Here is a 27,837-nt window from a genome sequence, read left to right as displayed (position 1 = left end):
CAGGTGTGCCAAGCTTGTAGCGTCATACCCAAGACTCGAAGCTGTAATAGCTGCCAAAGGTGCTTCAACAAAGTACTGAGTAAAGGGTCAGAATACTTATGTAAATGTAATATTTTAGTTTTTTATTTGTAATAAATTTGCAAAAATGTGTTTTTGATTTGTCATTATGGGATATTGTGTGTAGATTGATGACAGGGGGAAAAAACTATTTAATACATTAGAATAAGGCTGTAACGTAACAAAATGTGGAAAAAAGTCAAGGGGTCAAAATACTTTCCAAAGGCACTGTGTGTTAAATGTTATACAGACACAAAGACAGACAGGTCTTACATTCTCCTCCAGTCTGCTGAGCTGTTCGTCCAGCCTCTTGGTGTCAGTGTTGAGAGGTAGTGAAGGGGTGTAGGGAGGAGAACAAGCGTAGTCACCCTCTTCCACCCCCTGGAGTAGGTCCTCTGTCGCATTCAACACCGTCAGCACCTCAGTGGTGATACTGCGCAGTGACATCGCCGAGTACCTCTGCACACACGCAATTGGATTTACACAAGTTTTATGCAATCCCTAAAAGCCTACGGTCTCTGTGTGGAACACATCCATTCAAGTGAGAACAACAGTTTTAGACAAGCAGAGAAGAGCCAAAGAGTCAAGAGAAAGAAAGAGTGTTTGACTGGTTGACTGCATATAGCGCTACCCCTGTTGCCCAAAGCACAGTCAAGTTATCAGTTTGTGATCGCACCTGCTGTAGCAAAGCGGAAAGGATCTGGTGTGTGTTTTCTAGGTCCTAATTGTTAGGACTATCCTAACACAGAGTAATGGAACGAGGGAGGACAGAGGGGGGAAAGAAAGGGAAAGTAGTATGGTATAGAGGAGCAAGCACAGAGTTAGTGTTACAGCTGTTAGTTGCTTTGAGGTTAGAAATGTCGAAATGGTAGATCCACAGAATTACATAGCAATTTAGGCATCTCTATGGGTAAAGCTAGGTGCTTTTCGTTTCTTACATTCTGGATCTCCACTGAAGACAGTATCTCCTCCTGAACACAGGGGGCGCTCTCTTCTGGGTCCTTAGTTCGGTTGCTCTCAGTTTCTTTCTCGTCTGTATTCTTCTCAAAATTCTCTCCTTCTCTTTCCCCAAAATCATCTATCTCCTTCTCACTTGTTTGCTCCTCTACCTCCCCACCTTCATATCCCCCTCTTTCTACTCCCTTGCTCTCTTCTTCCAGGTCTCGGGATGTCTCGCTCTTTGTCTGGTCTGACACTTGTTCCTTTCTCTCATCTAAATGCTGTGGTCGGATGCTTTTATGGGTCTCTGTTTCAGCCTGCTCATCTTTCTCTCGAGCCTCTTTCTCACCTTGCTCCACGACACACTCTACTGTCTTATCCGAACTGTCCCTTTCTCTTTCCTTCCCTCCAGCCTTCTCTTGAGGTTTGACTCCAGTCTTATCTAAAGTGCCAAACCTGTCTGACAGCTGTTCTAACATTAGCATCTCATTAATTAGATGTTCATCTATCTCTTCTTCTTTCTTAAACTTGCTTTCTCCAACCTTTGTTTGGTTCTTATCCTCTTCTCTCCCTTCTCTTTCGGGGTTCGCCACCATCTCTCCATCAATCTCTACCTCCATCCCACCCAGTGTGTCCTCTAGGTTGCTGATTATTTTGTCAAACATCACCTCTCCCTCCACAGTGTCCACACTTTCTGTTGTTTCCCGCTCTCTTTCTCCCACTTCTGCCTCTCCCATCCCCCCTTCCACCTTTCTCTCTGCTTCCCCTGCCCTCTTTCCTTCCTTTCCTCCTTCAAACATCCTCTCCATCATCCTCTGTACCTTCATGACTCCCTCTTCCTCTACCTTTGTGTCCATCTCTTCGCTTTGCAGCTCTCCCTCTTTTTCACTTTCATCCTCAAAGTCAAAGAGTCTGACGTCTAGTTCTCCGATGCTATCTCTCCTCTCCTTGTTCATCCTCCTCCCTTCCACCTCCATCCCCCCCAGGTACCAGGGCTTCTCTCTCACCCTCTCCACCTGTACCCTCCTCCTCTCTCCCTCCATCTCTCCCCATCTCTCTCCATGCCACTTTCCCTCCTCTCCACATCTCTCTCTGACCCAGTCTGCCACTCTATTGGACAACTTCATTCTGTCTCCTTTTCTCCCCTCTTCCCTCTCTCCCTCGTTCCTTCCCACTCTATCCAGTTCATCTTCCGTAGAGGAGAATTGGGACGCGCTAACGAGACTGGCCAGATCTCTCAACTTGGAGGTCAGTTGCTCTTTATCTCCCTCCATCTCCCACAGTGCCTCAGCGTCAATCTCCTCCCGCTCTCCACCCCCTTCTCCTCCTCTCTCCTCCCTCCCTTTCTCCATCTCTTCATCATAAAGACCCACTCTATCCTGCTCGTCCTCTGTTGATGACAACTGCGCGTCATTGACCTGTCTAGCCAGTCTGCACCGTTCGTATGTCAGCTCTTCCTTCTCTCCCTCCCTCTCTCCTTCGCTCTGCTCCTCCATCTCTCCATCGCTGACACCCACTCGGTCAAGCTCTTCCTCTGTTGATGAGAAATGTGTGACTTGGCTAGCCAGCATACGCAACTTTACGGTGTGCTCCTCTCTTCCTTCTCTCTCCCTCTTTTTTATCCTCTCCTCCACCCGCTCTCTCTCCCATTCTCGCTCAACCCTACCCACTCTGTCCAACTCATCTTCAGTGGATGAGAATTCTGTGCCTCTGACCTGACTAGCTAGCTTGATTAGTGTTGACTTCAGCTCTCCTCCTCCATCTCCCTCCCTTTCTTTTGTCCTCTTCTCCTCCTCATCCTCTCCCGCTCTCCCTCCTTCCATCTCGATTTCTATATGCCATAACCGCTCCTCCTCCTGAGTTCCTTCTCTCCTTCCCTCCCTTCCTCCCTCGTCCTCTCCTGATCTGTGCAGTTCGTCCTCAGACGATGAGAGGTGTGCGAGGCCGACTTGGCTGGCCAGCTCTCTCAGTCTGATGGTCAGTTCCTGCTCAAGATTGATGGTCACTCCCATGGTCCCTCCTCCCTGGCCCTTAGGGGCCCCGCAGCCGGGGGCCTCCCCCTCAGGACCCCGGGGTTCAGGGGTCAGCGACCTGGAGGTCAAGCCTCCATCCAAAGTCAGAGTGTCTGGGGTGACTGCGCCAGATTGGCTGGTCTTTTTCACACTTAGTTTCTTGGCCAGGGCATCCAGTAGCATGCTGCTATACTCCTGTTAACAGCAGATAGAAGACATAGAAGCTATCAGAGAAATAAAATGGATGTCCAACATGATAAGGGGAATAAGTGTGATTGAGGTCATAAGTGAAAGTGACAGACTGTCTCGCTTTACCTCTCCTCTTCCCTCCCCCTGATCCTTCTTAGTCCTCTTCCTCCTTCGCGTCCTCCTGACTTTGCCCCCCTCCTCCAGCTCATCAGCCCCGCTGCTCTCAGCCTCCGTCCCCTCAGGGTTAAAGTTCACGTCGAAGATGCCCGGGCGGGATGACCGACGTGAAGAGGGGGTGCACCGGTGCTCCACAGGCACCTTTCTCTTCAGGATGGCGAGCAGAGGCTTCTGGGGCTTCGGCCCTTGACCTCGAATCTGATCTTCTCCTACCTCAGATTCAGAGTTGAGGGTGTCCGTGCTGGCGTGGTGGTCCAACAAGGGTGAGGGGAGGCTGTGCTGCTGGTCGTCAGAGGCCTGAGAATCTGGTGCCTCTGACCCCTGGTTGTTGTTGGCGTTTGTCATTTTCCTGCGTATCTCCAGCAGGGCGGCGCCCCAGGCCCCCTCTCCCCCCTCGGCGTCATCTGAGCCCATCTCATCGTAGGCGGAGATCACACCGGACTCCTTCTCCAAAACGCTGAATACCAGTGACTTCCTCTTGGTCAGCAGGCTGGGCCGAGACAGCTGTGTGCTCTGCTGGGCGATCCAGTTCCCGTCTGGGCTCTTCAGCACTGAGGACGCACCTCCGGACACACACACATCAGGGTAGACAGATGCCACACACACACACACACACACACACACACACACACACACACACACACACACACACACACACACACACACACACACACACACACACACACACACACACACACACAGGCAGACACACACACACACACACACAGACACACAAACACAGGGGAGGATGCATTTAGCTACCAGTCTTTTACTACAGTACATGATCTCAGTATACAGTGCCTTGCGAAAGTATTCGGCCCCCTTGAACTTTGCGACCTTTTGCCACATTTCAGGCTTCAAACATAAAGATATAAAACTGTATTTTTTGTGAAGAATCAACAACAAGTGGGACACAATCATGAAGTGGAACGACATTTATTGGATATTTCAAACTTTTTTAACAAATCAAAAACTGAAAAATTGGGCGTGCAAAATTATTCAGTGGCAAAAGGTCGCAAAGTTCAAGGGGGCCGAATACTTTCGCAAGGCACTGTTCTGAAAGGCCCCAGAGTCTGCAACACCACTAAGCAAGGGGCACCACCAAGCAAGCGGCACCATGGAGACCAAGGAGCTCTCCAAACAGATCAGGGACAAAGTTGTAGAGAAGTAGAGATCAGGGTTGAGTTATAAAAAAAATATCCCATACTTTGAACACCCCACGGAGCACCATTTAAATCCATTATTAAAAAATGGAAAGAATAGGGCACCACAACAAACCTGCCAAGAGAGGGCCGCCCACCAAAACTCACGGACCAGGCAGGGAGGGCATTTATCAGAGAGGCAACAAAGAGACCAAAGATAACCCGGAAGGAGCTGCAAAGCTTCACAGCTGAGTCTAGAGTATCTGTCCATAGGACCACTTTATGCTGTACACTCCACAGAGCTGGGCTTTACGGAAGAATGGCCAGAAAAAAAGCTTAAAAAATTGCTTAAAGAAAAAAATAAGCAAACACGTTTGGTGTTAGCCAAAAGGCATGTGGGAGACTCCCCAAACATATGGAAGAAGGTACTCTGGTCAGATGAGACTAAAATTTAGCTTTTTGGTCATCAAGGAAAACGCTATGTCTGGCACAAACCCGACAACCTCTCATCACCCCGAGAATACCATCCCCACAGTGAAGCATGGTGGTGGCAGCATCATGCTGTGGGGATGTTTTTCATCGGCAGGGAATGGGAAGCTGGTCAGAATTGAAGGAATGATGGATGGTGCTAAATGCAGGGAAATTCTTGAGGGAAACCTGTTTCAGTCTTTCAGAGATTTTGAGACTGGGACGGAGGTTCACCTTCCAGCAGGACAATGACCGTAAGCATACTGCTAAAGAAATACTTGAGTGGTTTAAGGGGAAACAATTAAATGTCTTGGAATGGCCTAGTCAAAGCCTAGACCTCAATCTAATTGAGAATCTGTGGTGTGACTTAAAGATTGTTGTAAATCAGCAGAACCCATCCAACTTGAAGCAGCTGGGGCAGTTTTGCCTAGACGAATGGGTAAAAATCCCAGTTGCTAGATGTGCCAGGCTTATAGAGACATACCCCAAGAGACTTGCAGCTGTAATTGCTGCAAAGGATGGCTCTACAAATGATTGACTTTGGGGGGGGTGAATAGTTATGCACACTCAAGTTTTCTGTTTTTTTGTCTTATTTCTCGTTTGTTTCACAATTAAAAATATTTGTCATCTTCAAAGTGGTAGGCATGTTGTGTAAGTTAAATGATACAAACCCCCCAAAAATCTATTTTAATACCAGGTTGTAAGGCAACAAAATAGGAATAATTCCAAGGCGGGTAAATACTTTCGGAAGCCACTGTATTGCATCTTGAAACTGTAATTGTCTAGGACATGGAAGACAAGCGAATAAATAATTGAAAAAAAGTGTAATTTTGAAAATGACTAAGCTAGGTGTGTGGAAAGACCGTTGTAATGGTGCGTGTGAATAATGACTAGCAGAGTTGCGGTGGCCAGCAGGGTCTTACTGGAGTTGTCCAGGCGGTCAACACTCTTCCAGTTGGCCAATCCTGCCGCTCCTCCCTCCTTTTTCAGCCCATGCTGAGAGTCCTGGGAAACCCCAGAGCACTGCATCATAACGTTGTCATCCAGCAGCGAGAAGGCAGAGTGAGACCGCTGAGACAAATACAAATAATGAAATAGTTGAATCTCTAATCTCTAATCTCTAGGTAAATATAATCAACATAGGCCACACTGTATATACTGTATATATAAATATGTTCTGTACTGGTCTTATGTGACAGACTGGGTTTTGAACCTGGGTCGACTGCATGCCGCAGTTAGCCCTCTGAGCTAAAGCCTAGGCAAGGCTACTGATCACGTTAGGTAGTTCCCTGAACCACCTTAAACTCCGTACTAACCCATATAGAGGCCTTGGCGCGGGCTGATGTGGTGCGGGAGATCTTGCAGCTGGGGGAGCTTGAAGCCAAGGGCAGGTCACCACTCTGGTTGTCGGGGAGCCAGTCCATGTCATAGTCTGGCTTCATCTCAGCTAGATTCTTCCTCCGCCGGATGATCTAGCATGAAATAAACTGAGTTGAATTCAATTGTATTGAAATTAATTTAAATTAAATGAAATTGGACGTACTTTCTGCACAATGGTTGTGGCCAGTTCCTCAATCAGCTCTTCTCTGTGGTCTCGCAGATACCTTGCCTCGCTCTGCTTGTCCTAGTCAGAACAACAACGAAGTCAGCCAGACAGTCAATAAGATGTTTACTCTTTTTAGACAACTCCATCCTGCAGAATATGTTACCTGACTGTCGGTGTGTCCCTCTGCCTTGGTGATGGCCTCGTCGATGGCCTCCTCTGCCACCCTTAGTGCCACCGTCAGGGTCTCTGCCATGCTGTGCTCTGAAAAGGGATGGGGACATAACCAAGAGGTTTCTTTAGATTAAAGTCTGTCTTGCTATACACTCACCAGCCAGCAGAGGGTGGTAGTCTGTCTTGCTAGTGGTTTGTTTGTCTTTTTGGAATACTTTTTTTGTTTTTATTTATTTTTGTAATTGTTATTTTTCAGAGGGGGGTAACATGTACAAAAACAAAATGAGGGTAACCCCCGATTCATTGATCCATTATAGTGATCAGTCCTTTCTGGAGCCCAGATAATTTATTTATAAATCCCATCATTAGATGATTCGGTAGCTGACCTAAGTTGTAAATATGGGAGAAAAAAATAAGGAATTACCTGGTAATGTGAATGTATTTTTCAAATCTTCTCAAACCATTACTGTCCATGATATCAGTAAGGGTTCGTATTCCATATTTGCACTACTAGGGGGATGCAAAAGGCCGCCCTCCAGATCTCAAGGCATTGTTGTGAAATATTGGAGTACGGGCATGACATTTTGATTCCCAGTTAAATTGTTTTTCAATTTTGCATCAAATAGAAAGTGTGAGCAATAGTAGCACCAAATCGTAATTTACATTAAGGGATAGATCAGTGAAGATCACCTCTTCCGGGGCAATCTCTATATACTCAACCAGGAGGCAGAATAATAATGTTTGGAACAATTTAAGATGGGGCCAAATGCTAGAGCCTAGAAATACAATTGAAAGTTTGGTAAACATATAGTCCTCCTACGTCTTTCCCTCTTTGTAAATGTACAAATTGTATCCGGGATCGTTAACCTTGCCATATACATTTTTATACCGCACTATGAATTTTATCCCAATAGCCAGAAGGGGGAACCATGGGATGCATTTAACTACAGAAATTCAGCCATGGCAATATTCATTTTGACAATAGATATTCAGCCAGTGAAAACAACTGGGATATTATTCCATCTACTGATGTCGGATTGAATTGATTTGAGCGTTCTGTTAAAGTTTCTGGTAATGGTTTAATCTAAAGAAGGAAATATATCTACTCCCAAATATTTAAAATGGAAAACGGTTGGGATTCTATACGTAGAGATGGAGTCCTCCATCAGGGTCTTGAGAGACAGAAGAGCTGATTTGGTTAGATACATTTTATAACTTGAGATTAAAGCTGAATGTATCTATGATCTTCAATGCATTTGGGAACAATTGAGATACAGTGTCTATATATATATATATATATATATAGTGAAATGTAATTTGCATATAAGGAAATTAAATGATCAGTAGAATATAGAGAAATCTGTGTTATTTAAATCGTTTGCCAAATTGCCTGGGCCAGGGGATCCATGGATAATAAGAACAGCAGAGGTGAAATTGGACCTCCTAGTCTGCTGCTTCTAGTGATCCTGAACGAAGCAGAGCAGATATTGCCTCGAGTGGCGCAGCGGTCTAAGGCAAGGCATGTCAGTGTTAGAGGCGTCACTACAGACCCTGGTTCAATTACAGGCTGTATCACAACCGGCCATGATTGGGAATCCCATAAGACAGTGCACAATTGGCCCAGCATCGTCCGGGTTAGGGTTTGGCCTACTGTCTTAGTAAATAAGAATTTGTTCTTATTATTGAAAAAAAAAAAACATGGCTGAAGAATTGGCATATGGTATTTTAATCATATTAATGAAATTGTTGTCAATTCCAATATGTTCCAAGACTGACCATTCTAGTCTATCAAAAGCTTTTTGTGCATCAAGAAATAATACAGCCCAAAGAGCTGTTGTTTCTGATGATATAGTCGATGGGAGGTTATCCGAGGTTAAACGCTTTTTAAACAAACCCACTTTGGACCGTGTGGATTAATTTAGGTAAATTACATGCTGACCATACCGCCCGCATTGCGTGCGCGAGCGTTGCAAAATACATTTACACATACATGTTATTCAATCATTGCATCCACACTGCTTGCTCACGTCACCGAGTCTGTGTAGCCAGGCGGTAAAGTAGAACTTGCTTCTATTTGTGAGGCTTGATGCGCTGCAAGTCCTGCCTCTCCCATCTCCTCATTGTTTTTTTAGGAGTAGTTTTAGGAGTTAGTTTTGATATTTCAACCTGGGTGTCCTGATCGAGTCTGGTGTGGATGGACAAAATCAACATGCGCGCACGCCTGGTGTAGTCAGCATGTGAGTCTCGAGACGCGACGCCAATATTTTATATAAGTTTAATATCTGTGATTATCAAAGATAGAGGACTATAGTGAAAACACTGGGTGGCATCCTTACCTTTTTTTAATAAGAGCTAAATTAGTGTCGTGTTCACATCTCTCCCAAATTAACATTTAAGAACGGCTGTATTAATAATTTAATAGTGGACCTAATTGATTCCAACATTTTAAATAGACTTCAGTTGGAATACTTTCCCATCCAAGTGATTTGCCTATGTTCATGGCATCCAATGCCCCTTTGAGTCCATTGAGACAGGTTTGGGTGGCTTCCTTCCTGTTGAGAGGAGTTCTTAAAAGGTGCAATATGCAGAAATCGCTCTGCCATTTCCTCGTATCAAAAATTCTAATAGTTCGCCAACTTTCCTGTTCATGTGGCAAATCAAGCATAGTGTTTGTACGATCTAAATACGTTTATAATAAACTAACATATTGTATTTTCAGCTGTTTGAAGCTGGTGTACAAAACTGAAAGTAAAAGAGGCAAAAATGAAACTTAAGAACGGGAAGCATAGAAATAAAACAGATCTACCAGTTCTTAGACTTGCTTTCAATGAGAATGACAGATCTATAGCTCATAAATACATTTGAACTATAAAACAACGTGAGCAGGTCTCATTGCCAACAATAGCAAAGCAGACATTGTGACGTTGAACAATATACTGGGAATAAAACTTTCGGAAGGCGAGTTGGTGACACAGTGCTCAATAGAACTAATAGGAGCTGGCAGGGTGAAAAATACACTAAAATAAGGCCTGTTTTTTCGCGATTACTTCAAAACGACGGCAAGCAGCTGGGAAATATGGTCATATTATGAAACTGGGCTCCACGGCAGATGCAATGAACTAGTTTTTATCAGAAAAGAACATTGTTAAAAATGTCATGTGTCCAGCCTACCTGTTGGTTAACTTTAGCTAGCTATGACAATCAGTTTGCATTGCTAGTTAAAGCTTGCTGTTAGCTAGCCAGCTGAAGTTAGATGGCTGGCTAGCTACAGTAGTGAAAATTCCTTGTAGGAACTGTGCATAGTGATATCTCAGAATGCCATTACTCATCTATCGTATAAAAATGCAAAAATATTTGTATCTGGAATCGGCATCAATCAGTAGAACACGCCTGACTCTAATCCACCAGTCATACAGTCATCAAAAAGAGAACTGGCCCAAGCAAGCAAAGGCAGTAGAACAGTCATCAACTACATGCACCATTTCTTCACCAACTACGGAGTTGGGAAAACACGCGTGGACCTACATTGTGATAACTGCAGTGGCCAAAACAATAACATGTTTGTGCTCTGGTATTGTGCCTGGCGGACAATGCACAAGCTCCACCACAGTCTGGACCTTCACTTCCTGATCACAGGCCACACCAAGTTTGCCCCCGACTGGTGCTTCGGGCTCATCAAGCAGCGCTTCAGAAAGACCAGAGTGAACATTGTCTGAGATTGCTGGTTTTGTGAAGGACAGCACTGTGACAGGGGTCAACATCCCACATCTGGTTGGACTGGAGGATGGTACGGTGCTGATGGAAAGCTATGGCTGGCAACAATACCTGACTCTGTACTTCAGGCCTCCTCTACAGATCAAGCAGTACCAGCAAAAAAATTAATTGTATGAGGTTATTCTTATCTAAACTTGGGAGGTGAATTGATGTTGTGCAGGGTTGTAATGTCTTCTGATTTTTTGTTATTCCCTGTTTTACAGCTTCAATGCTCTGGAGCCTGGTGTTGTTGCCAAGGAGTGTTCGGACTGTCGGGACCAGGTTTCAGCTGCATTGCATCCTTCCAGGGCATTATGCCCTGAATATATTCTACCATGCCCAGAAATCTGCTCCTTTTACTCTCTGTCCCCAACGCTCTAGGCGACCAGTTTTGATAGCCTTTAGCCGCACCCTCATAATACTCCTCCTCTGTTCCGCGGGTGATGTGGAGGTAAACCCAGGCCCTGCATGTCCCCAGGCACCCTCATTTGTTGACTTCTGTGATCGAAAAAGCCTTGGTTTCATGCATGTCAACATCAGAAGCCTCCTCCCTAAGTTTGTTTTGCTCACTGCTTTAGCACACTCTGCTAACCCTGATGTCCTTGCCGTGTCTGAATCCTGGCTCAGGAAGGCCACCAAAAATTCTGAGATTTCCATACCCAACTATAACATTTTCCGTCAAGATAGAACCGCCAAAGGGGGAGGAGTTGCAGTCTACTGCAGAGATAGCCTGCAAAGTAATGTTATACTTTCCAGGTCCATACCCAAACAGTTCGAACTACTAATTAAAAAAATTACTCTCTCCAGAAATAAGTCTCTCACTGTTGCCGCCTGCTACCGACCCCCCTCAGCTCCCAGCTGTGCCCTGGACACCATTTGTGAATTGATCGCCCCCCATCTAGCTTCAGAGTTTGTTCTGTTAGGTGACCTAAACTGGGATATGCTTAACATCCCGGCAGTCCTACAATCTAAGCTAGATGCCCTCAATCTCACACAAACCATCAAGGAACCCACCAGGTACAACCCTAAATCTGTAAACAAGGGCACCCTCATAGATGTCATCCTGACCAACTGGCCCTCCAAATACACCTCCGCTGTCTTCAACCAGGATCTCAGCGATCACTGCCTCATTGCCTGTATCCGCTACGGAGCCGCAGTCAAACGACCACCCCTCATCACTGTCAAACGCTCCCTAAAACACTTCTGTGAGCAGGCCTTTCTAATCGACCTGGCCCGGGTATCCTGGAAGGACATTGACCTCATCCCGTCAGTTGAGGATGCCTGGTCATTCTTTAAAAGTAACTTTCCCACCATTTTAGATAAGCATGCTTCGTTCAAAAAATGCAGAACTAAGAACAGATATAGCCCTTGGTTCACTCCAGACCTGACTGCCCTCGACCAGCACAAAAACATCCTGTGGCGGACTGCAATAGCATCGAATAGTCCCCGCGATATGCAACTGTTCAGGGAAGTCAGGAACCAATACACGCAGTCAGTCAGGAAAGCTAAGGCCAGCTTCTTCAGGCAGAAATTTGCATCTTGTAGCTCCAACTCCAAAAAGTTCTGGGACACTGTGAAGTCCATGGAGAACAAGAGCACCTCCTCCCAGCTGCCCACTGCACTGAGGCTAGGTAACACGGTCACCACCGATAAATCCATGATTATCGAAAACTTCAACAAGCATTTCTCAACGGCTGGCCATGCCTTCCGCCTGGCTACTCCAACCTCGGCCAACAGCTCCGCCCCCCCCCCCCCCCCCCCCCCCCCCTCCCCCGCAGCTACTCGCCCAAGCCTCTCCAGGTTCTCTTTAACCCAAATCCAGATAGCAGATGTTCTGAAAGAGCTGCAAAACCTGGACCCGTACAAATCAGCTGGGCTTGACAATCTGGACCCTCTATTTCTGAAACTATCCGCCGCCATTGTCGCAACCCCTATTACCAGCCTGTTCAACCTCTCTTTCATATCGTCTGAGATCCCCAAGGATTGGAAAGCTGCCGCAGTCATCCCCCTCTTCAAAGGGGGAGACACCCTGGACCCAAACTGTTACAGACCTATATCCATCCTGCCCTGCCTATCTAAGGTCTTCGAAAGCCAAGTCAACAAACAGGTCACTGACCATCTCAAATCCCACCGTACCTTCTCTGCAATCTGGTTTCCGAGCCGGTCACGGGTGCACCTCAGCCACGCTCAAGGTACTAAACGATATCATAACCGCCATCGATAAAAGACAGTACTGTGCAGCTGTCTTCATCGACCTTGCCAAGGCTTTCGACTCTGTCAATCACCATATTCTTATCGGCAGACTCAGTAGCCTCGGTTTTTCTGATCGGAGGGCATGCTGTCCGGTCCTCTGGCAGTCTCTATGGGGGTGCCACAGGGTTCAACTCTCGGGCCGACTCTTTTCTCTGTATATATCAATGATGTTGCTCTTGCTGCGGGCGATTCCCTGATCCACCTCTACGCAGACGACACCATTCTATATACTTCCGGCCCGTCCTTGGACACTGTGCTATCTAACCTCCAAACGAGCTTCAATGCCATACAACACTCCTTCCGTGGCCTCCAACCGTGGCCTCCAGTGTTAATCTGCAAAATTGTAATTATTCGCCTACCTCCTCATGCCTTTTGCACACAATGTATATAGACTCTCCTTTTTTCTACTGTATTATTGACTTGTTAATTGTTTACTCCATGTGTAACTCTGTGTTGTCTGTTCACACTGCTATGCTTCATCTTGGCCAGGTCGCAGTTGCAAATTAAAACTTGTTCTCAACTAGCCTACCTGGTTAAATAAAGGTGAAATAAAAAATAAATAAAACATTTAAAAAGATGGTCAGCCTGTAAAGTGCCACCTGGACTGGACACAAGCTATCTTTTTGACAAGATCAGACAATTTTGTGATGAAGAGTTTATGGACATCACATGCCCTGCACCAAAGTCAAGGGCAGGACAGCAACAGGCTCTCCGAATATAGATTCCCTTTTTCATGAGTGGTTTGGGCGGACCAGTCATTAGCACTATCTGCAGTGGCTCTATTAAAATGACTCTGTTATAAAACACACACAATATACGTTGCTGCTACTATTTTTTTTATCATGCTGCTCAGCCACTTTACCCCTGATTGTATGCATAAAACTACCTCGTCTATCACTATAATATTATTTTGTGACATACCACAACAATATCATGTGATCGTATCAAGTGTCCATCACATAAAAATATGGCGCATGCATCTGTTTATGTACTGTACATGTTCACCTCACTCTGGTTTCAACTCAGGTTGCATGGTCTTATCTTGTATGGAATACTATGTGATAAGTGCATGTGTAACAGTATATAAAGTATGCTAATGTACTGGTGTGAAGGCATTTGGGCAGTGGTGTAAAGTACTTAAGTAAAAATACTTGAAAGTACTACTTAAGTCGTTTTTTGTGATATCTGTACATTACTATTTTATATTTAACTACTTTTACTTCACTACATTCGTAAAGAAAATAATGTACTTTTTACTCAATACATTTTCCTTGAGACCCAAAAGTAGTTGTTACATTTTGACAGGAAAATATAACCAGAATATAAAGAGTGGGAGGCCCTGGTGCACAACTGAGCAAGAAGACAAGTACATTAGTGTCTAGTTTGAGAAACAGACACCTCACAAGTCCTCAACTGGCAGCTTTATTAAATAGTACCCGCAAAATACCAGTCTCAATGTCAACAGTGAAGAGTCGACTCCGGGATGCTGACCTTCTGTCCTGGTGTCTGTGTTCTTTTGCTCATTTCAATATTTTATTTTTATTGGCCAGTCTGAGATATGGCTTTTTCTTTGCAACTCTGCCTAGAAGGCCAGCATCCCAGAGTCACCTCTTTAATGTTGACTTTGAGACTGGTGTTTTGTGGGTACTATTTAATGAATCTGCCAGTTGAGGACTTGTGAGGTGTCTGTTTCTCAAACTAGACACACTAATGTACTTGTCCCCTTGCTCAGTTCTGCACTGGGTCCTCCCACTCTTTCTATTCTGGTTAGAGACAGTTTGGACTGTTCTGTGAAGGGGGTAGTACACAGCTTTGTACGAGATATTCAGTTTCTTGGCAATTTCTCGCATGGAATAGCCTTCATTTCTAAGAACAAGAATAGACTGACGGGTTTCAGAAGAAAGTTATTTGTTTCTGGCCATTAAGAGCCTGTAATCGAACCCCTAAATGCTGATGCTCCAGATACTCAACTAGTCTAAAGGACAGTTTTATTGCTTCTTTAATCAGAACAACAGTTTTCAGCTGTGCTAACATAATTGCAAAAGGATTTTCTAATTATCAATTTGCCTTTTAATATGATAAACTTGGATTAGCTAACACAACCTGCCATTGGAACACCGGAGTGATGGGTGCTGATAATGGGCCTCTGTACGCCTATGTAGATATTCCATAAAACAATCTGTCGTTTCCAGCTACAATAGTCATTTACAACATTAACGATGTGTACACTGAATTTCTTATCAATTTTCAAAAACAAGGACATTTCTAAGTGACCCCAAACGTTTGAACGGTAGTGTATATACATACAAAAACATTCATACATATACACACATATATATATATACACATATATATATACACTTTTTTTTAATATACCTTTATTATTCCCCGCAAACCCTACCACCCCTCCCCCAATTGGAGTAAACTAATAAACATTAACACTTCGGCTTCTACCTTCAGTTTATACATACTATACACATTTTACAGACACAACCTATTTTACAATAGTTATATTTTGTTTGTTTTTAGTCCTTCCTCTATTTCTGATGTCAATCAGTTCTATTTGTAACTGTGCTATTTCACAAAAGTTCTGAACCTATGTACATTTTACAGACCCAGTATGTTTTACATTGGTTATCTTGTTATTAGTGCCCCCCTTCAGCTCCATTCAACCTATCCCATTTTGGATTTCTATTTGCCATATATTTTTAACTGTGCAGTACAAAAGTACTGAACCTTTCTATTCTCATAGTTTCTACAGATTGTAAATTAAAGATAAAAAATGTTGTTAAAATAATTATTATATTATTGATCGATTGACTTTGACTTTTCAAATCACCCAGTGTTGCTATCTGCAGCGTTAGTTCTAGGTAAATGTTGCAATTCTTCAGCCATTCCTGGACCTGTGACCAAAAACAAACTACATATGGACAGTACCAAAATAAATGATCTAATGACTCTGCCTCCTTGCAGCAAAATCTGCAGAGCTGGGAAGATTGTATCCCCCATATATATAACATTCTATTAGTTGTAAGAATTTTGGACAATAATTTAAATTGAAAAAATCAAAGTTTTGAATCTGCCGTTGTTTTGCGTGTCAATTCATAAACCATGTGCCATGGAATTGGTACACCGAAAATCTCTTCCCAACTATTTTGCAATTTAAATGGCACCGCTGTCAATTTTTTGGTCCTTAAATGAAACTGATATATATTTTTAGTTATCACAATTTCCTTTAACCATTTTTGGTCTTTAATGCAGGGCAGACAGACAAGTTCCTTACCTTTTCCCCCTAGACCTGCTATTGTTACTTGCCATACAGTAAACGTCCCACACCTTAATGTGATGTTATATGTTGACAATAATTTGAAAATAAGTAAATGTATAGTTATTTTGCAAAAGAAAAGCCACGAGATAACCACCATTTATGATGCATGCCACCAGAACCTGAAGTTATTTTATGAACAAAATGATAATAATGATTGGGGTGCTTATATTTGTTAACAAATATACACAAGTATGTAATGGAAATAGTTATTTTTGTATATCTCTTTGAGATACCTCAGAGAGGTCACAGCCAGGGATCAGCCATTATGGACAACAACCAGGGTTAAGTGCCTTGCTCAAGGGTAGATCAACAGATTTTTCACCTAGTAGACTCAGGGATTCAAACCAGCAACCTTTCAGTTACTATCCCAACATTCTAACCACTAGGCTTCCTACGGCACCCCTATCTGTTCTTTCAGTAAAGACATGAAATGCTTTAGAAGGGGAAAGCCAGAAGCCTACCTTCACTCTGTCTGTAGAAGGCGTTTTCACTACAGACGCTGCCCTCGTTGCCGATGCTCTCCTCATACGTGCTACCCTCTGCAAAAAGATACAACACACAGGGCATGGGTCATGTTCAGTAGGTCACAATGTAGCAAAAAGGTGTGAACAGGAAAATAAAATCGGTATTGGAAAACTTAAGGCATTGGACAACTTTGTCTGTTTCAAATAATTGTCTCCTGTTATGTGCGTAAACCTCTACTGGATTGGTGGGTCCCCCGCGGGACGGTTGAGCTAACGTAGGCTAATGTGATTAGCATGAGGTTGTAAGTAACAAGAACATTTCCCAGGATATAGACATATCTGATATTGCCAGAAAGCTTAAAATCTTGTTAATCTAACTGCACTGTCCAATTTACAGTAGCTATTACAGTGAAATAATACCATGCTATTGTTTGAGGAGATAGCACAGTTATGAACTTTAAAATGTATTAATAAACAAATTAGGCACATTTGGGCAGTCTTGATACAAAATGTTGAACAGAAATGCAATGGTTCATTGGATCCGTCTAAAGCATTGCACATACACTGCTGCCATCTAGTGTGCAACATCTAAATTGCGCCTGGGCTGGAATAATACATTTTGGCCATTCTTTGGCATTTCAAAGATGATGGTTTAAAAGACAAAAATGTAAACGCATGTTAGTCTGGGACAGTTGTGGGATGCGCTAGCTGCCAAATTAATACAACCACTAGCATCAAAAAACCTTTAAGCAATGAGCCTGACGCAACAGATGAGAATGTTTAGCTTTAAATATTGATAAACTTTTAGGATATTTCTTCACCGTATAAGCGTAGCAATTCGCATATGGCAGTAGCTATAAGCGCAAATGTTCCATTAGCAGGAAAACACAGTTCTCAAAAGTGACCACAATTACGATTGTGCATGCATTGCTTTTATTATTAAGGTGCATTTTTATGGTGAAAATTATCTTCCCCAAACTTGAAACTCACATGTTTCATTTGGCCACTTCAGTTGTGATACACACCTTCTCAAAACATATAGGCCTATGGGCTAGGCTACATGATTTGAAAAAGGTAGCAAAAAAATACATTGCTGTTTCTTCCCTTAAGCCAGGCATCATTCACAATCACACATCACACTATCCTTGATTTAATATTGTCTTTACATACATACTAAATAATATATGTGTGAAATTTGATTGGATTTAGAATGGACCATTATCATGCACCTGTCTCGAAACAGGGGCAGCGGAAAAATACATGTCATCTATGTACTTAAATAGCGAATGGTTCATTTTCATGCCAGCCAGGTAGGCTATACACCTGTTGTATAGAGAAGCAATGTGCTTAATATTAGGAAAGTTGAGAAATAAATATTGTAAGCCTATAGAAAGCTGATGGGATCCTCCTCTTTTTAATAGAGGCCATGTTTTCTCACGCAATTGCATGACCTATTGAAATGTTGGGCAACATGGGCTCATGGGTCATTGATTAGATTTTCGATTACATTTGCATTAATAGAGTGCTGAGTAGCATCAGAGATTGCAGAAACCTAATTACCATGACTAAATGTGAAGTGGAATTTGACTGCCATCAAGACTGGTGACCGTCGGTGTGGCGGTATTACAGTCACCATAACAGCCCTAGTCATACATTCTCATTCTGCTTTGAGCTCTATTCAGGTCCTCTAAATATGCACATAAAGCTGAGGTTATTTGTTGTTATGTAACTGCATTACTGGGTCTTGTGTGAGGCATTATCAACCTTATCCCTGGACTGCGTGTGCCCAGTGTTCATGTAGTTCAGAAGTGGATTGGGGAAGTGGATATGGTCATTTCCAGTCCTTTTAAGGAGGAAGGCAGTGAACTTGAGTGACATGAACTAGATTTGAGAACAAAGCCTCATTCTGTTTTCTTTGCGACTCTATTGCTAACTGGCTGTGTATTGGGGGTCCACAGGCACGCACAAGAACGCACACACACACACACACACACACACACAACACACACACACACACACACACCTCTTGACCTGAATGCAATCGGACCTCTCTAATTCCCAAAAGTTTTGGGACACTGTTAAGTCCATGGAGAATAAGAGCACCTCCTCACAGCTGCCCACAGCACTGAGGCTAGGAAACACTGTTACCACCGATAAATCCATGATAATCAAGAATTTCAATAAGCATTCCTCTACGGCTGGCCATGCTTTCCACCTGGCTACCCCAACCCCGAACAACAGCTCTGCACCCCGCACAGCAACTGGCCCAAGCCTCACCCGCTTATCCTTCACCCAAATCCAGACAGCTGATGTTCTGAAAGAGCTGCACAATCTGGATCCCTACAAATCAGCTGGGCTAGACAATCTGGACCCTCTCTTCCTAAAATTATCCGCTGCCATTGTTGCAACCCCTATTAATAGTCTGTTCAACCTCTATTTCGTATCGTCTGAGATTCCTAAAGATTGGAAAGCAGCCGTGGTCATCCCCCTCTTCAAAGGGGGAGACACTCTAGACCCAAACTGTTACAGACCTATATTCATCCTGTCCTACCTTTCCAAGGTCTTTTAGATCCAAGTTAACAAACAGATCACCGACCATTTCGAATCCCACCGTACCTTCTCCGATATGCAATCCGGTTTCCAAGCTGGTCACAGGTGCAGCTCAGCCATGCTCAAGGTCCTAAACGATATCATAACCGCCATCGATAAAAGACAGTACTGTGCAGCCGTCTTCATCGACATGGCCAAGGCTTTCGACTCTGTCAATCACCGTATTCTTATCGGCAGACTCAACAGCCTTTGATTCTCTAATGACTGCCTCGCCTGGTTCACAAACTACTTCTAAGAATCTTTGGACACTGTGTTAACAAACCTCCAAACGAGCTTCATTGCCATACAACACTCCTTCCTTGGCCTCCAACTGCTCTTAAATGCTAAAATGACAACTATAAATACCTAGGTGTCTGGCTAGACTGTAAACTCTCCTTCCAGACTCATATTAAGCATCTCCAATCCAAAATTAAATCTAGAATCAGCTTCCTATTTCGCAACAAAGCCTCCACTCATTCTGCCAAACATACCCTCGTAAAACTGACTAACCTACCGATGCTTGACTTCTGGGATGTGATTTACAAACTAGCCTCCAACACTCTACTCAGCAAATTGGATGCAGTCTATCACAGTGTCATCCATTTTGTCACCAAAGCCCCTTAAACTACCCACCACTGCGACCTGTATGCTCTGGTTGGCTGGTCCTCGCTACATATTCGTCGCCAAACCCACTGGCTCCAGGTCATCTATAAGTCTTTGCTAGGTAAAGCTCTGCCTTATCTCAGTTCACTGGTCACCATAGCAACATCCACCCGTAGCATGCGCTCCAGCAGGTATATTTCACTGGTCATCCCCAAAGCCAACACCTCATTTGGCCGCCTTTCCTTCGAGTTCTCTGCTGCCAATGACTGGAACGAATTGCAAAAATCACTGAAGTTGGAGACTTACATCTCCATCACTAACTTTAAGCATCAGCTGTCAGAGCAGCTTACCGATCGCTGCATCTGTACACAGCCCATCTGTAAATAGCCCATCTGTAAATAGCCAACCAACTACCTACCTCGTCCCATATTTGTTTTTGTTTTTCTGATCTTTTGCACACCAGTATTTCTACTTGCACATCCTCATCTGCATGTCTATCACTCTAGTGTTAATTGCTCAATTGTAATTACTTTGCCACTATGGCCTATTTATTGCCTTACCTCCCTCCTTACTTCATTTGCACACACTGTATACATGTTTTTCTATTGCGTTATCGACTGTACGTTTGTTTATGTGTAACTCTGTGTTGTTGTTTTTGTCGCACTGCTTTGCTTTATCTTGGCCAGGTCGCAGTTGTAAATGAGAACTTGTTCTCAACTGGCCTTCCTGGTTAAATAAAGGTGAAATAAAATAAAAATAAATAATAAAATGAAAATGGATGGCCCTCCCTTCAGCAATATATGTAGTATTTTTACCTAAATCCTCCCTGAATGCTTAAAATGTGTCCTTTAAGCATGATATGACATTAGAGGTTTTTGAAAGTTGTGGGTTTGCAGACCACTGTGGAAAAGAGTAGGAGTGTAGGAAAAGCATTGCATGACTCTATCATTGTATTTGCCAGTCAGAGAAAAAATAGCCTTTTATAAACATTTCATGCAATTCTAATTCATTTTACATATTAGCATCATATTTTTTTATGCCACATAGATTACCAAAATTACAGGCTATGAATGGACAGACAGATAGGCCTATGTGTTAATCTTATTATATTTCTCTAATGCCAAATCGGTGTGTTTTGTTTGCAACGAAACTGTCCCTGTTTGCAAATAATTAGGAATCTGAGCATGTTACTTTCAAAAGTTAAGCCTACCTTTCCACCCTAGAAAGAGTAGGCCTACCAACGTAGAAAAATGTAAGCTTTAACTGCTGGCTACTCTTCTTCCATGGCTTAACTCAATGAGAGGTTTAATTTTTTCTCCTCCAAAATCTTACGCTAACAAGGGGTAGGCCTGTGCTTCTTGGCCATTTTCTTCAATTAAAGGTAGACATACCCCCTCAATTTGAGTCTTGATTTTAATGTAACTGTCACACCCAAATCTTTTTCACCTGTCCTTGTGATTGTCTCCACTGCCCTCCAGGTGTTGCCCATCTTCCCCATTATCCCCTGTGCATTTATACCTGTGTTCTCTGTTTGTCTGTTGCCAGTTCGTCTTGTTTGTCAAGACAACCAGCGTTTTTGTGTCAGCTCCTGCTTTTCCTGTCTCTCTTTTCTCGTCCTCCTGGATTTGATCCTTGCCTGTCCTGACCCTGAGCCCGCCCGCCTGACCACTATGCCTGCCCTTGAGCCTGCCTGCCGTCCTGTACCTTTGCCCCTGTTGCTGTAATAAACATTGTTACTTCGACATGGTCTGCATCTGGGTCTTACCTTTATCCGGATAGTAACAGACCTTCACTGACAAGGAGGAAGGTTATTTAAAGAGTGCATGGTGGGTGGAGGAATTGACCGACGAATCTATGGATATAGCAGCCTGTAGCCTAATTGAATCTGTAAAACAGGAGGGCATGCCTCTTATTTCTTAAATAGGAAGAAATAGGCTCCAACACAAAGTCTTGTTGTTGTTAGTAAAGTCTAATTCAAATGAAGACGGTTGCCTACTCGAATTTGCCTACTTTCAGCAACATTAGCTGTCCGTTTCTGATTGATTGTGCTGTGGCTGCTGCGTCAAGTTTTAGCAGCACAACGTTCCTTGAATCTGGCTTATTGAGAGGTCAATAACTCTGATAAATACATCATGGGTAGAATAAAATATTGTTTTTAATAAAATCAATTATTGTATTAGAAAGCTATCAAAGTTGACCTTCTCATCTTTGCGCTCTTCCTTCTCAAACGGAACAGAACATAAAGTATAGGCTAGTCCACGTGCAATATTTTTTAGACTAGGCCTAATTTTTTGGGATGAAGCCTTTCACTCCTCCTGAACTACCATTGTAGGCTTACACGGCGCAGCCACTGGATGGCAGCACACAAAAATGGTTTTGATCAGCAAGAGCAGAGCAGCCCGGGGCTCAGGGTTGGAATATCCATTGCAGTGTGTAATGCAGTTGTATTTACACCATCCCAGCAGCTATCTTAGAAATATATCATTTTGCTCTGTGCTTTGCTTCCCAGAGCATGCACTTCGTAGCCCATAGCCTAGGCTATGGATCATTTGACTTGAGACAACACTAAATAGCCTATAGGCACATTTGATATTAAGCGGAGAATCAGAGATGAGGGACGGCATCGGGCACATATCTATTTATAGCTTAATAAGCAATTCATTCTAAAACACTAAGAAATATTGACATTTTATCAATTACAAATTACATGACCCTCCCCTGGACTAGACCATAAAAATACTAAACCCTGCCCTTGACTGAAATTTAAAAAGCATGACCCTCCCCGTTTTCCTCCATGTAACCATTCTGTAAATGTTGATCCATCCCTAAGATGCTGGAAGATTTGACACAAGCAGAGAGTCTCTGCACTCGTTCGGTCGATGCAAACGTTCGATTAAAGTAGTGGCAGCAGTAAAAAAAAAACTGTCCAGTCCAGTACCTGTGAGTTCTCCCAGCGTCCCATGCTCCGCCAGGTGTTTTCTGTATAGTGTCTTCAGCACCTTGGCACTACCAAACCTCTTGAAGCGACACTTTACATTGTTGTAGTACCACTCCAGGGACTGGGTCTTCAGAAGCCTGGCACGATGACAACAGAGAGGAGAGAGATAGGAGGACTGATTAGATGTGGTGATATTACAGTGCTTCAGGAAAATATTCACACCCCTTGATGTTTTCCCTGATGTTGTGTTACAGCCTGAATTTTAAATGGATTAAATTGAGATGTAGTTTTTTTGTCACTGACTTACCCACAATACACCATAATGTCAAAGTGGAATTATGTATTTAGAACATTTTACAAATAAATGAAAAGCTGAAATGCCTTGAGTCAATATGTTTTCAACCCCTTTGTTATGGCAAGCCTAAATTAGTTCAGGAGTACAAGTGTGCTTAACAAGTCACATAATAAGTTGCATGGACTCTGTGTGCATTAAAAATGTTTAACATGATTTTTGAACGACTTCCTCATCTCTGTACACCACACAAACAATTATCTGTAAGGTCCCTCAGTCGAGCAGTGAATTTCAAACACAGATTCTATTCAGGGACTATTTTTTTGGGGGGGGGGGGGGTTGTAACTTTTAGGACGATTCCATTAGCTCCATTGTTCTGGGTAAGGGCTAAGGCATTCTGTGACCTCTTACTGTCATAACTTTGTAGGGTGTGTATGGGCTTTGCGTGTGTGACCACATATACTGTACCTCTGAATCAAGGGGACCATGGCCAACACACACACACCCACACAGATCCCTTGTCCTCATCTCACTATGTTGAACATCTGCCAACTTATTCTAGGTAGGAGATCTCTGATTGTAGACATATTTATTTCCCTTTAATCGATTGTCCATTTCCTCCCTGGGTTAGGGTTAACCCTATTTCCCTAACCCTAAACCTAACCCAAACCTTAAACCTTAAACCTAACCTTAACACTGAACTCTAAACCTAACCCTACTTGTAACCATAACCCCTAAGCTTAAAATAGCCTTTGTCTTTGTGGGGACTTGAGAAATGTCCCCAACGAGGGAGAATTTCCCTTTGTTTTACTCTCCTTTTGGGGATTTCAGGTCCTCATGAGGATAGAAGAACAAGATCACACACAGACCCCCACAAACACCTTGTCTGCCAGGGAAATCATCTTCATTCTAGCTGCGTATGTAGGTAAACAGTCCACCGGTCTAAATCCTACAGTGGAACAGCTGGGCAGAACAGGGCTGCCATTAGAAACAGCTGGTCCAGATTTTACATGCCTTCTGTCTCCTCCTGTACAATCGCAGTTAATGACCTGCCAATGACCTGCTCAAATCCAATTATTAGTCACATACACATGTTTAACAGATGTAGTGAAATGCTTGTGCTTCTAGCCCCGACAGTGCAGTAATATGTAACAAGTAATATCTAACAATATCTAACAATTACACAACATATACCCAATACACACAAATCTAGTAAAGGAATGGAATTAAGAATGCTAATTCCGGAACACTGTCAACCAATGACACACTGACTGATATACAAATAATAATGAGTATTTATTTATGATGCAAGGTTCTTTGTCGATCAGTCAGTCAGCAGTCAGTCGTCAGTCGGCTCTATTGTCTCTTGAACCCTCTCAGCCAAAAGCCTGCTTTTCTCTGTATACTCTCAGCCAGAGGTCTTCACGGATTCAGTTGTACCCGAATACCCGAGAGGGTCCGGATTCTGAATTGTAAATAATGTCACAGGTCTGGGTCGGATCTGATATGATTGTCACGGGTCTCGTTATGTGTCATTTTAAATGACTTGTCTGTCATAGAGCCTCCTTGTGGGGCAAAAGTTAGGAGATATCTAATCAATGGAAGATGTAATTAAGATGACGGAGTTAAAAGTTAAATGAGGAGGATAGTCTACAATGACCAAGAGCCAACAGACTGCTGCTTTATATTCTGAATGGAGTTGTTATTTGTAACTATGAGGAAGTGCATGCACTACAGCCTTTTCTGCTGCTTCCCTCATTCGGATCGGACCGGGTCTGGATCTGAACAGGCCTACACGGAATGGGTCTAGTGTTCCTCGGGTACTTTCGGAATGGGTCTCTATATAAAAAATACATGAAAAATGATGCATATCGGGTTCGGCTGGGAAAGCCCCAGGTCCACTTTCGGAACAGATCCAACTTATTTGACACTACTCTCAGCTAATTAGGCTACCCTTCACCTGTTGCTTCCTGAACCAAAACAGCCAATGACACACGGTCTCTTGAACACTCTCAGCCAATAGGCTGCTTTCCGCTGCACACTCACACAATCAGTCTTCACCTGCTGCCTCATATAGACTCTTAGTCAATTAACTGCGAACCCCTGTACACTCTCAGACAATCAGACTTCACATATTACTCCCAGCCAACCATTGCCAAGGTTGACTCACTTACAAAGGTCCCGTTTACACCTGGTAACATGCGACCTTTGTTCTGATTGTGCCCACATTTCTAAACAGGTGTAGACAATCAAAAGACAGGTTGTGGTCAGATTGAGATCAGATCTTCCTGCCCACCTCCGGAGGTAGTCAAATACACACTTGTTCTGGATAGCTTACAAGTGTATATGAATCTGGACAGTGAATTCTATAAATCATCATTAGACTGGCGCAAGTGTCAAACGCACACTCGTTGGCAATTTCGACTTGTAAAAGCCAGCAATCTGCTATTTTACAACATTTGCACCAGAGTTGGTAATGTATCTGTCTAACATCAGCTCCATTGCGCTGAGGTGGAAGGGATGGAAATATTTTAGGTGTAACATGCGCCAATATGACAATTTCAGTCAGCACAACTACACCGACCAAAAGCTGGTTTTAGTGGTGACACAATTGTTTAAGGCATTGATTTTGCCAACGGAGGCACACACAAGTAGCCTTATCAGTAGCCTATGTTTTATGAAAATATCACGAACAGCAAAACAGTCAACAGATATTCCCCTTTTCAGTTTATATTGGACATATATACATGTACACACAGTATATTTGCCCAGATTCTGTGAAAAGTTTGGACTCATTTGCGCGATGCCCATCGCATGAAGGATGTCAGTGACTGTAGGAACCCTGTTTAGGAGGATCAATTCATTTAATTAAAAAGACTGATATTGTTTTTTTGTTTATTATCTTCAACTTTACTCTGAAGGACGTAACTGTCAAATCGCGGGGATTTCGATTGCTGTCCATGCTGCTGAATCCGCTTGTAGACTATGGAGACTGTAGACTGTTAATTTACCTGCAAAGTCACTATTGGCCATATCAACGGCGATGATAGTCATATCAAAGCTCCATAGTCTATGTAGTCTTGTTATTACATGCCCATGGGGCGCAATTATGGTTCCTGTAGCCTAACTCTATTTAGACATACTGAGGCTTATTTAAAACAAGTCGTTTTTTAAATATTTTATTACAACTTGATTCAAATTATTCACTGTCTTTTTTAGGTCTAATCAATGGTGACTTATCTTGCTAATTGGCCATGTTTGGCCCATGGCTCATGATGCGTTTTATAGTTGGCCTACATTAGTGTGAATGTTATGTTTAACAATATATTTCCATATTAAAGCCATGCAATTATTTAGAACAATGTGGACTGTTCAATGTATTAAAACAAATATGGGATAGCCTTACATTTTGGCATTTGTTTATGTAGGCTGTTTAACAAACTAGGCTATAATGGACTAACATTGGAGCTGATAACAGAAGACCGTAAATACACAACTTGAAGCAACCACATATTTAGCCAGGGTAGGACCAGGACATCTGTTCACAATGCGGACACAGAGGACAGATAAGAGGCACATTTTGGTACTATGTGTAGACACATGTCTGAAAATGTGGGCACAATCAGAATGTGGACAAGATCAGGACACAGAACCCATGTTAGCGCCAGGTATAAACAAGGCCAGAGAGATGCTGGACATGTCATGCAGGGCAACTAGCATAGCCTACACAGTTCTTCTGCATCCTGCCTCGTTGAACAGACTCACTAAGACATGAAAGCACCACCTGTAGTAAAGCTGCTAGTCTCTCATGACAGTCAAAATCGACTTACTGGGCAGACCATGCAATAATTAATTCTGGGTGCCAAAATGATGCACCTGCATTAATTTGATTACTCTGTTGTCGCAGATATGTTTCCTGTGCAGCAGGAAATTTAAATTGTAATGTATTTGAGATTTAAAAAGGCTTCTAAAGTTTGTAATTTCCACTTTAAAATGTCAAAGTATTTACCAACCCCTACAAAAATGTCCATGAATTGAAGTAATATTTTCCTGCTGTGAGAAACTGGTCAAATTAAAGTAGTACTGTACATCTGGAGTTCTGGAGGAGCACCAACCCACTTCAGCCACAGTTGATGCATTTAATACAGTTGGTCCACAGAGAATCAGAAGTGTTCGACATCTTCAGAGTGCAGTAGCCAATTGTGAGGATGAGATCCTCATCTCTAAAAGACAGAGACATTTTCCAGATTTTCCACATTTTGTATTGTTACAGCCAGGTTTTAAAATGGATTAAATTGAGATTGTTTGTCATAGGCCTACACACAATGCCCCATAATTTCAAGGTAGAATCATGTTTTTAGAAATGTACATTTTTTATGAAAAATTAGAAGGTTAAATGTCTTGAGTGAATAAGCATTCAACCCCTTTGTTCAGGAGTAAAAATGTGCTTAACTAGTCACATAATAAGTTGCATGGACCCACTCTGTGTCCAATAATAACTAATATCTGTACCCCACACATACAATTATCTGTAAGGTCCCTCAATCACGCAGTGAATTTCAGACACAGATTCAACCACAAAGACCAGGGAGTTTTTCCAATGCCTCACAAATAAAGCAGACATTGAAAATCTCTTTGCGCATGGTGAATTTATTAATTACACTTTGGATGGTGTATCAATACACCCAGTCACTACAAAGATACAGGCGTCCTTCCTAACTCAGTTGCCGGAGAGGAAGGAAATCGTTCAGGGATTTCACCATGAGGCCAATGGTGACTTTAAAACAGTTACAGAGTTTAATGGCTGTGATAGGAGAAAACTGAGGACGGATCAACAACATTGTAGTTACTCCACAAAACTAACCTAAATGACAGAGTGAAAAGAAAAGCCTGTATAGAATAAAAATATTCCAAAA

The 27,837-nt window shown here is 42.9% G+C and overlaps 1 protein-coding gene across 6 annotated transcripts in view; it reads right to left on the bottom strand.

The window, feature by feature from the left end:
* LOC139387110 (rab effector MyRIP-like) overlaps positions 1–27,837 on the bottom strand; it is a 54,132-nt gene that overhangs the window by 4,959 nt on the left and 21,336 nt on the right. For 4 of the 6 annotated variants that reach the window (XM_071133125.1, XM_071133124.1, XM_071133121.1 and 1 more), the window contains exons 4-12: positions 22,630–22,766; positions 16,497–16,574; positions 6,694–6,791; positions 6,528–6,608; positions 6,301–6,456; positions 5,908–6,055; positions 3,324–3,937; positions 996–3,203; positions 331–516 (exon numbers count right to left, since the gene is read on the bottom strand). In XM_071133125.1, the coding sequence (XP_070989226.1) occupies positions 331–516; positions 996–3,203; positions 3,324–3,937; positions 5,908–6,055; positions 6,301–6,456; positions 6,528–6,608; positions 6,694–6,791; positions 16,497–16,574; positions 22,630–22,766 (3,706 nt within the window). The remainder of the gene's footprint in view (positions 1–330; positions 517–995; positions 3,204–3,323; positions 3,938–5,907; positions 6,056–6,300; positions 6,457–6,527; positions 6,609–6,693; positions 6,792–16,496; positions 16,575–22,629; positions 22,767–27,837) is intronic. The other 2 variants (XM_071133126.1, XM_071133122.1) reach the window with 1 other exon arrangement.

This window comes from Oncorhynchus clarkii, chromosome 28 (assembly GCF_045791955.1).
Source record: "Oncorhynchus clarkii lewisi isolate Uvic-CL-2024 chromosome 28, UVic_Ocla_1.0, whole genome shotgun sequence".
Taxonomy (NCBI): Eukaryota; Metazoa; Chordata; class Actinopteri; order Salmoniformes; family Salmonidae; genus Oncorhynchus; species Oncorhynchus clarkii.
The sequence above is the reverse complement of the archived record's forward strand: the minus strand, read 5'-3'. Positions and strand labels throughout refer to the sequence as shown.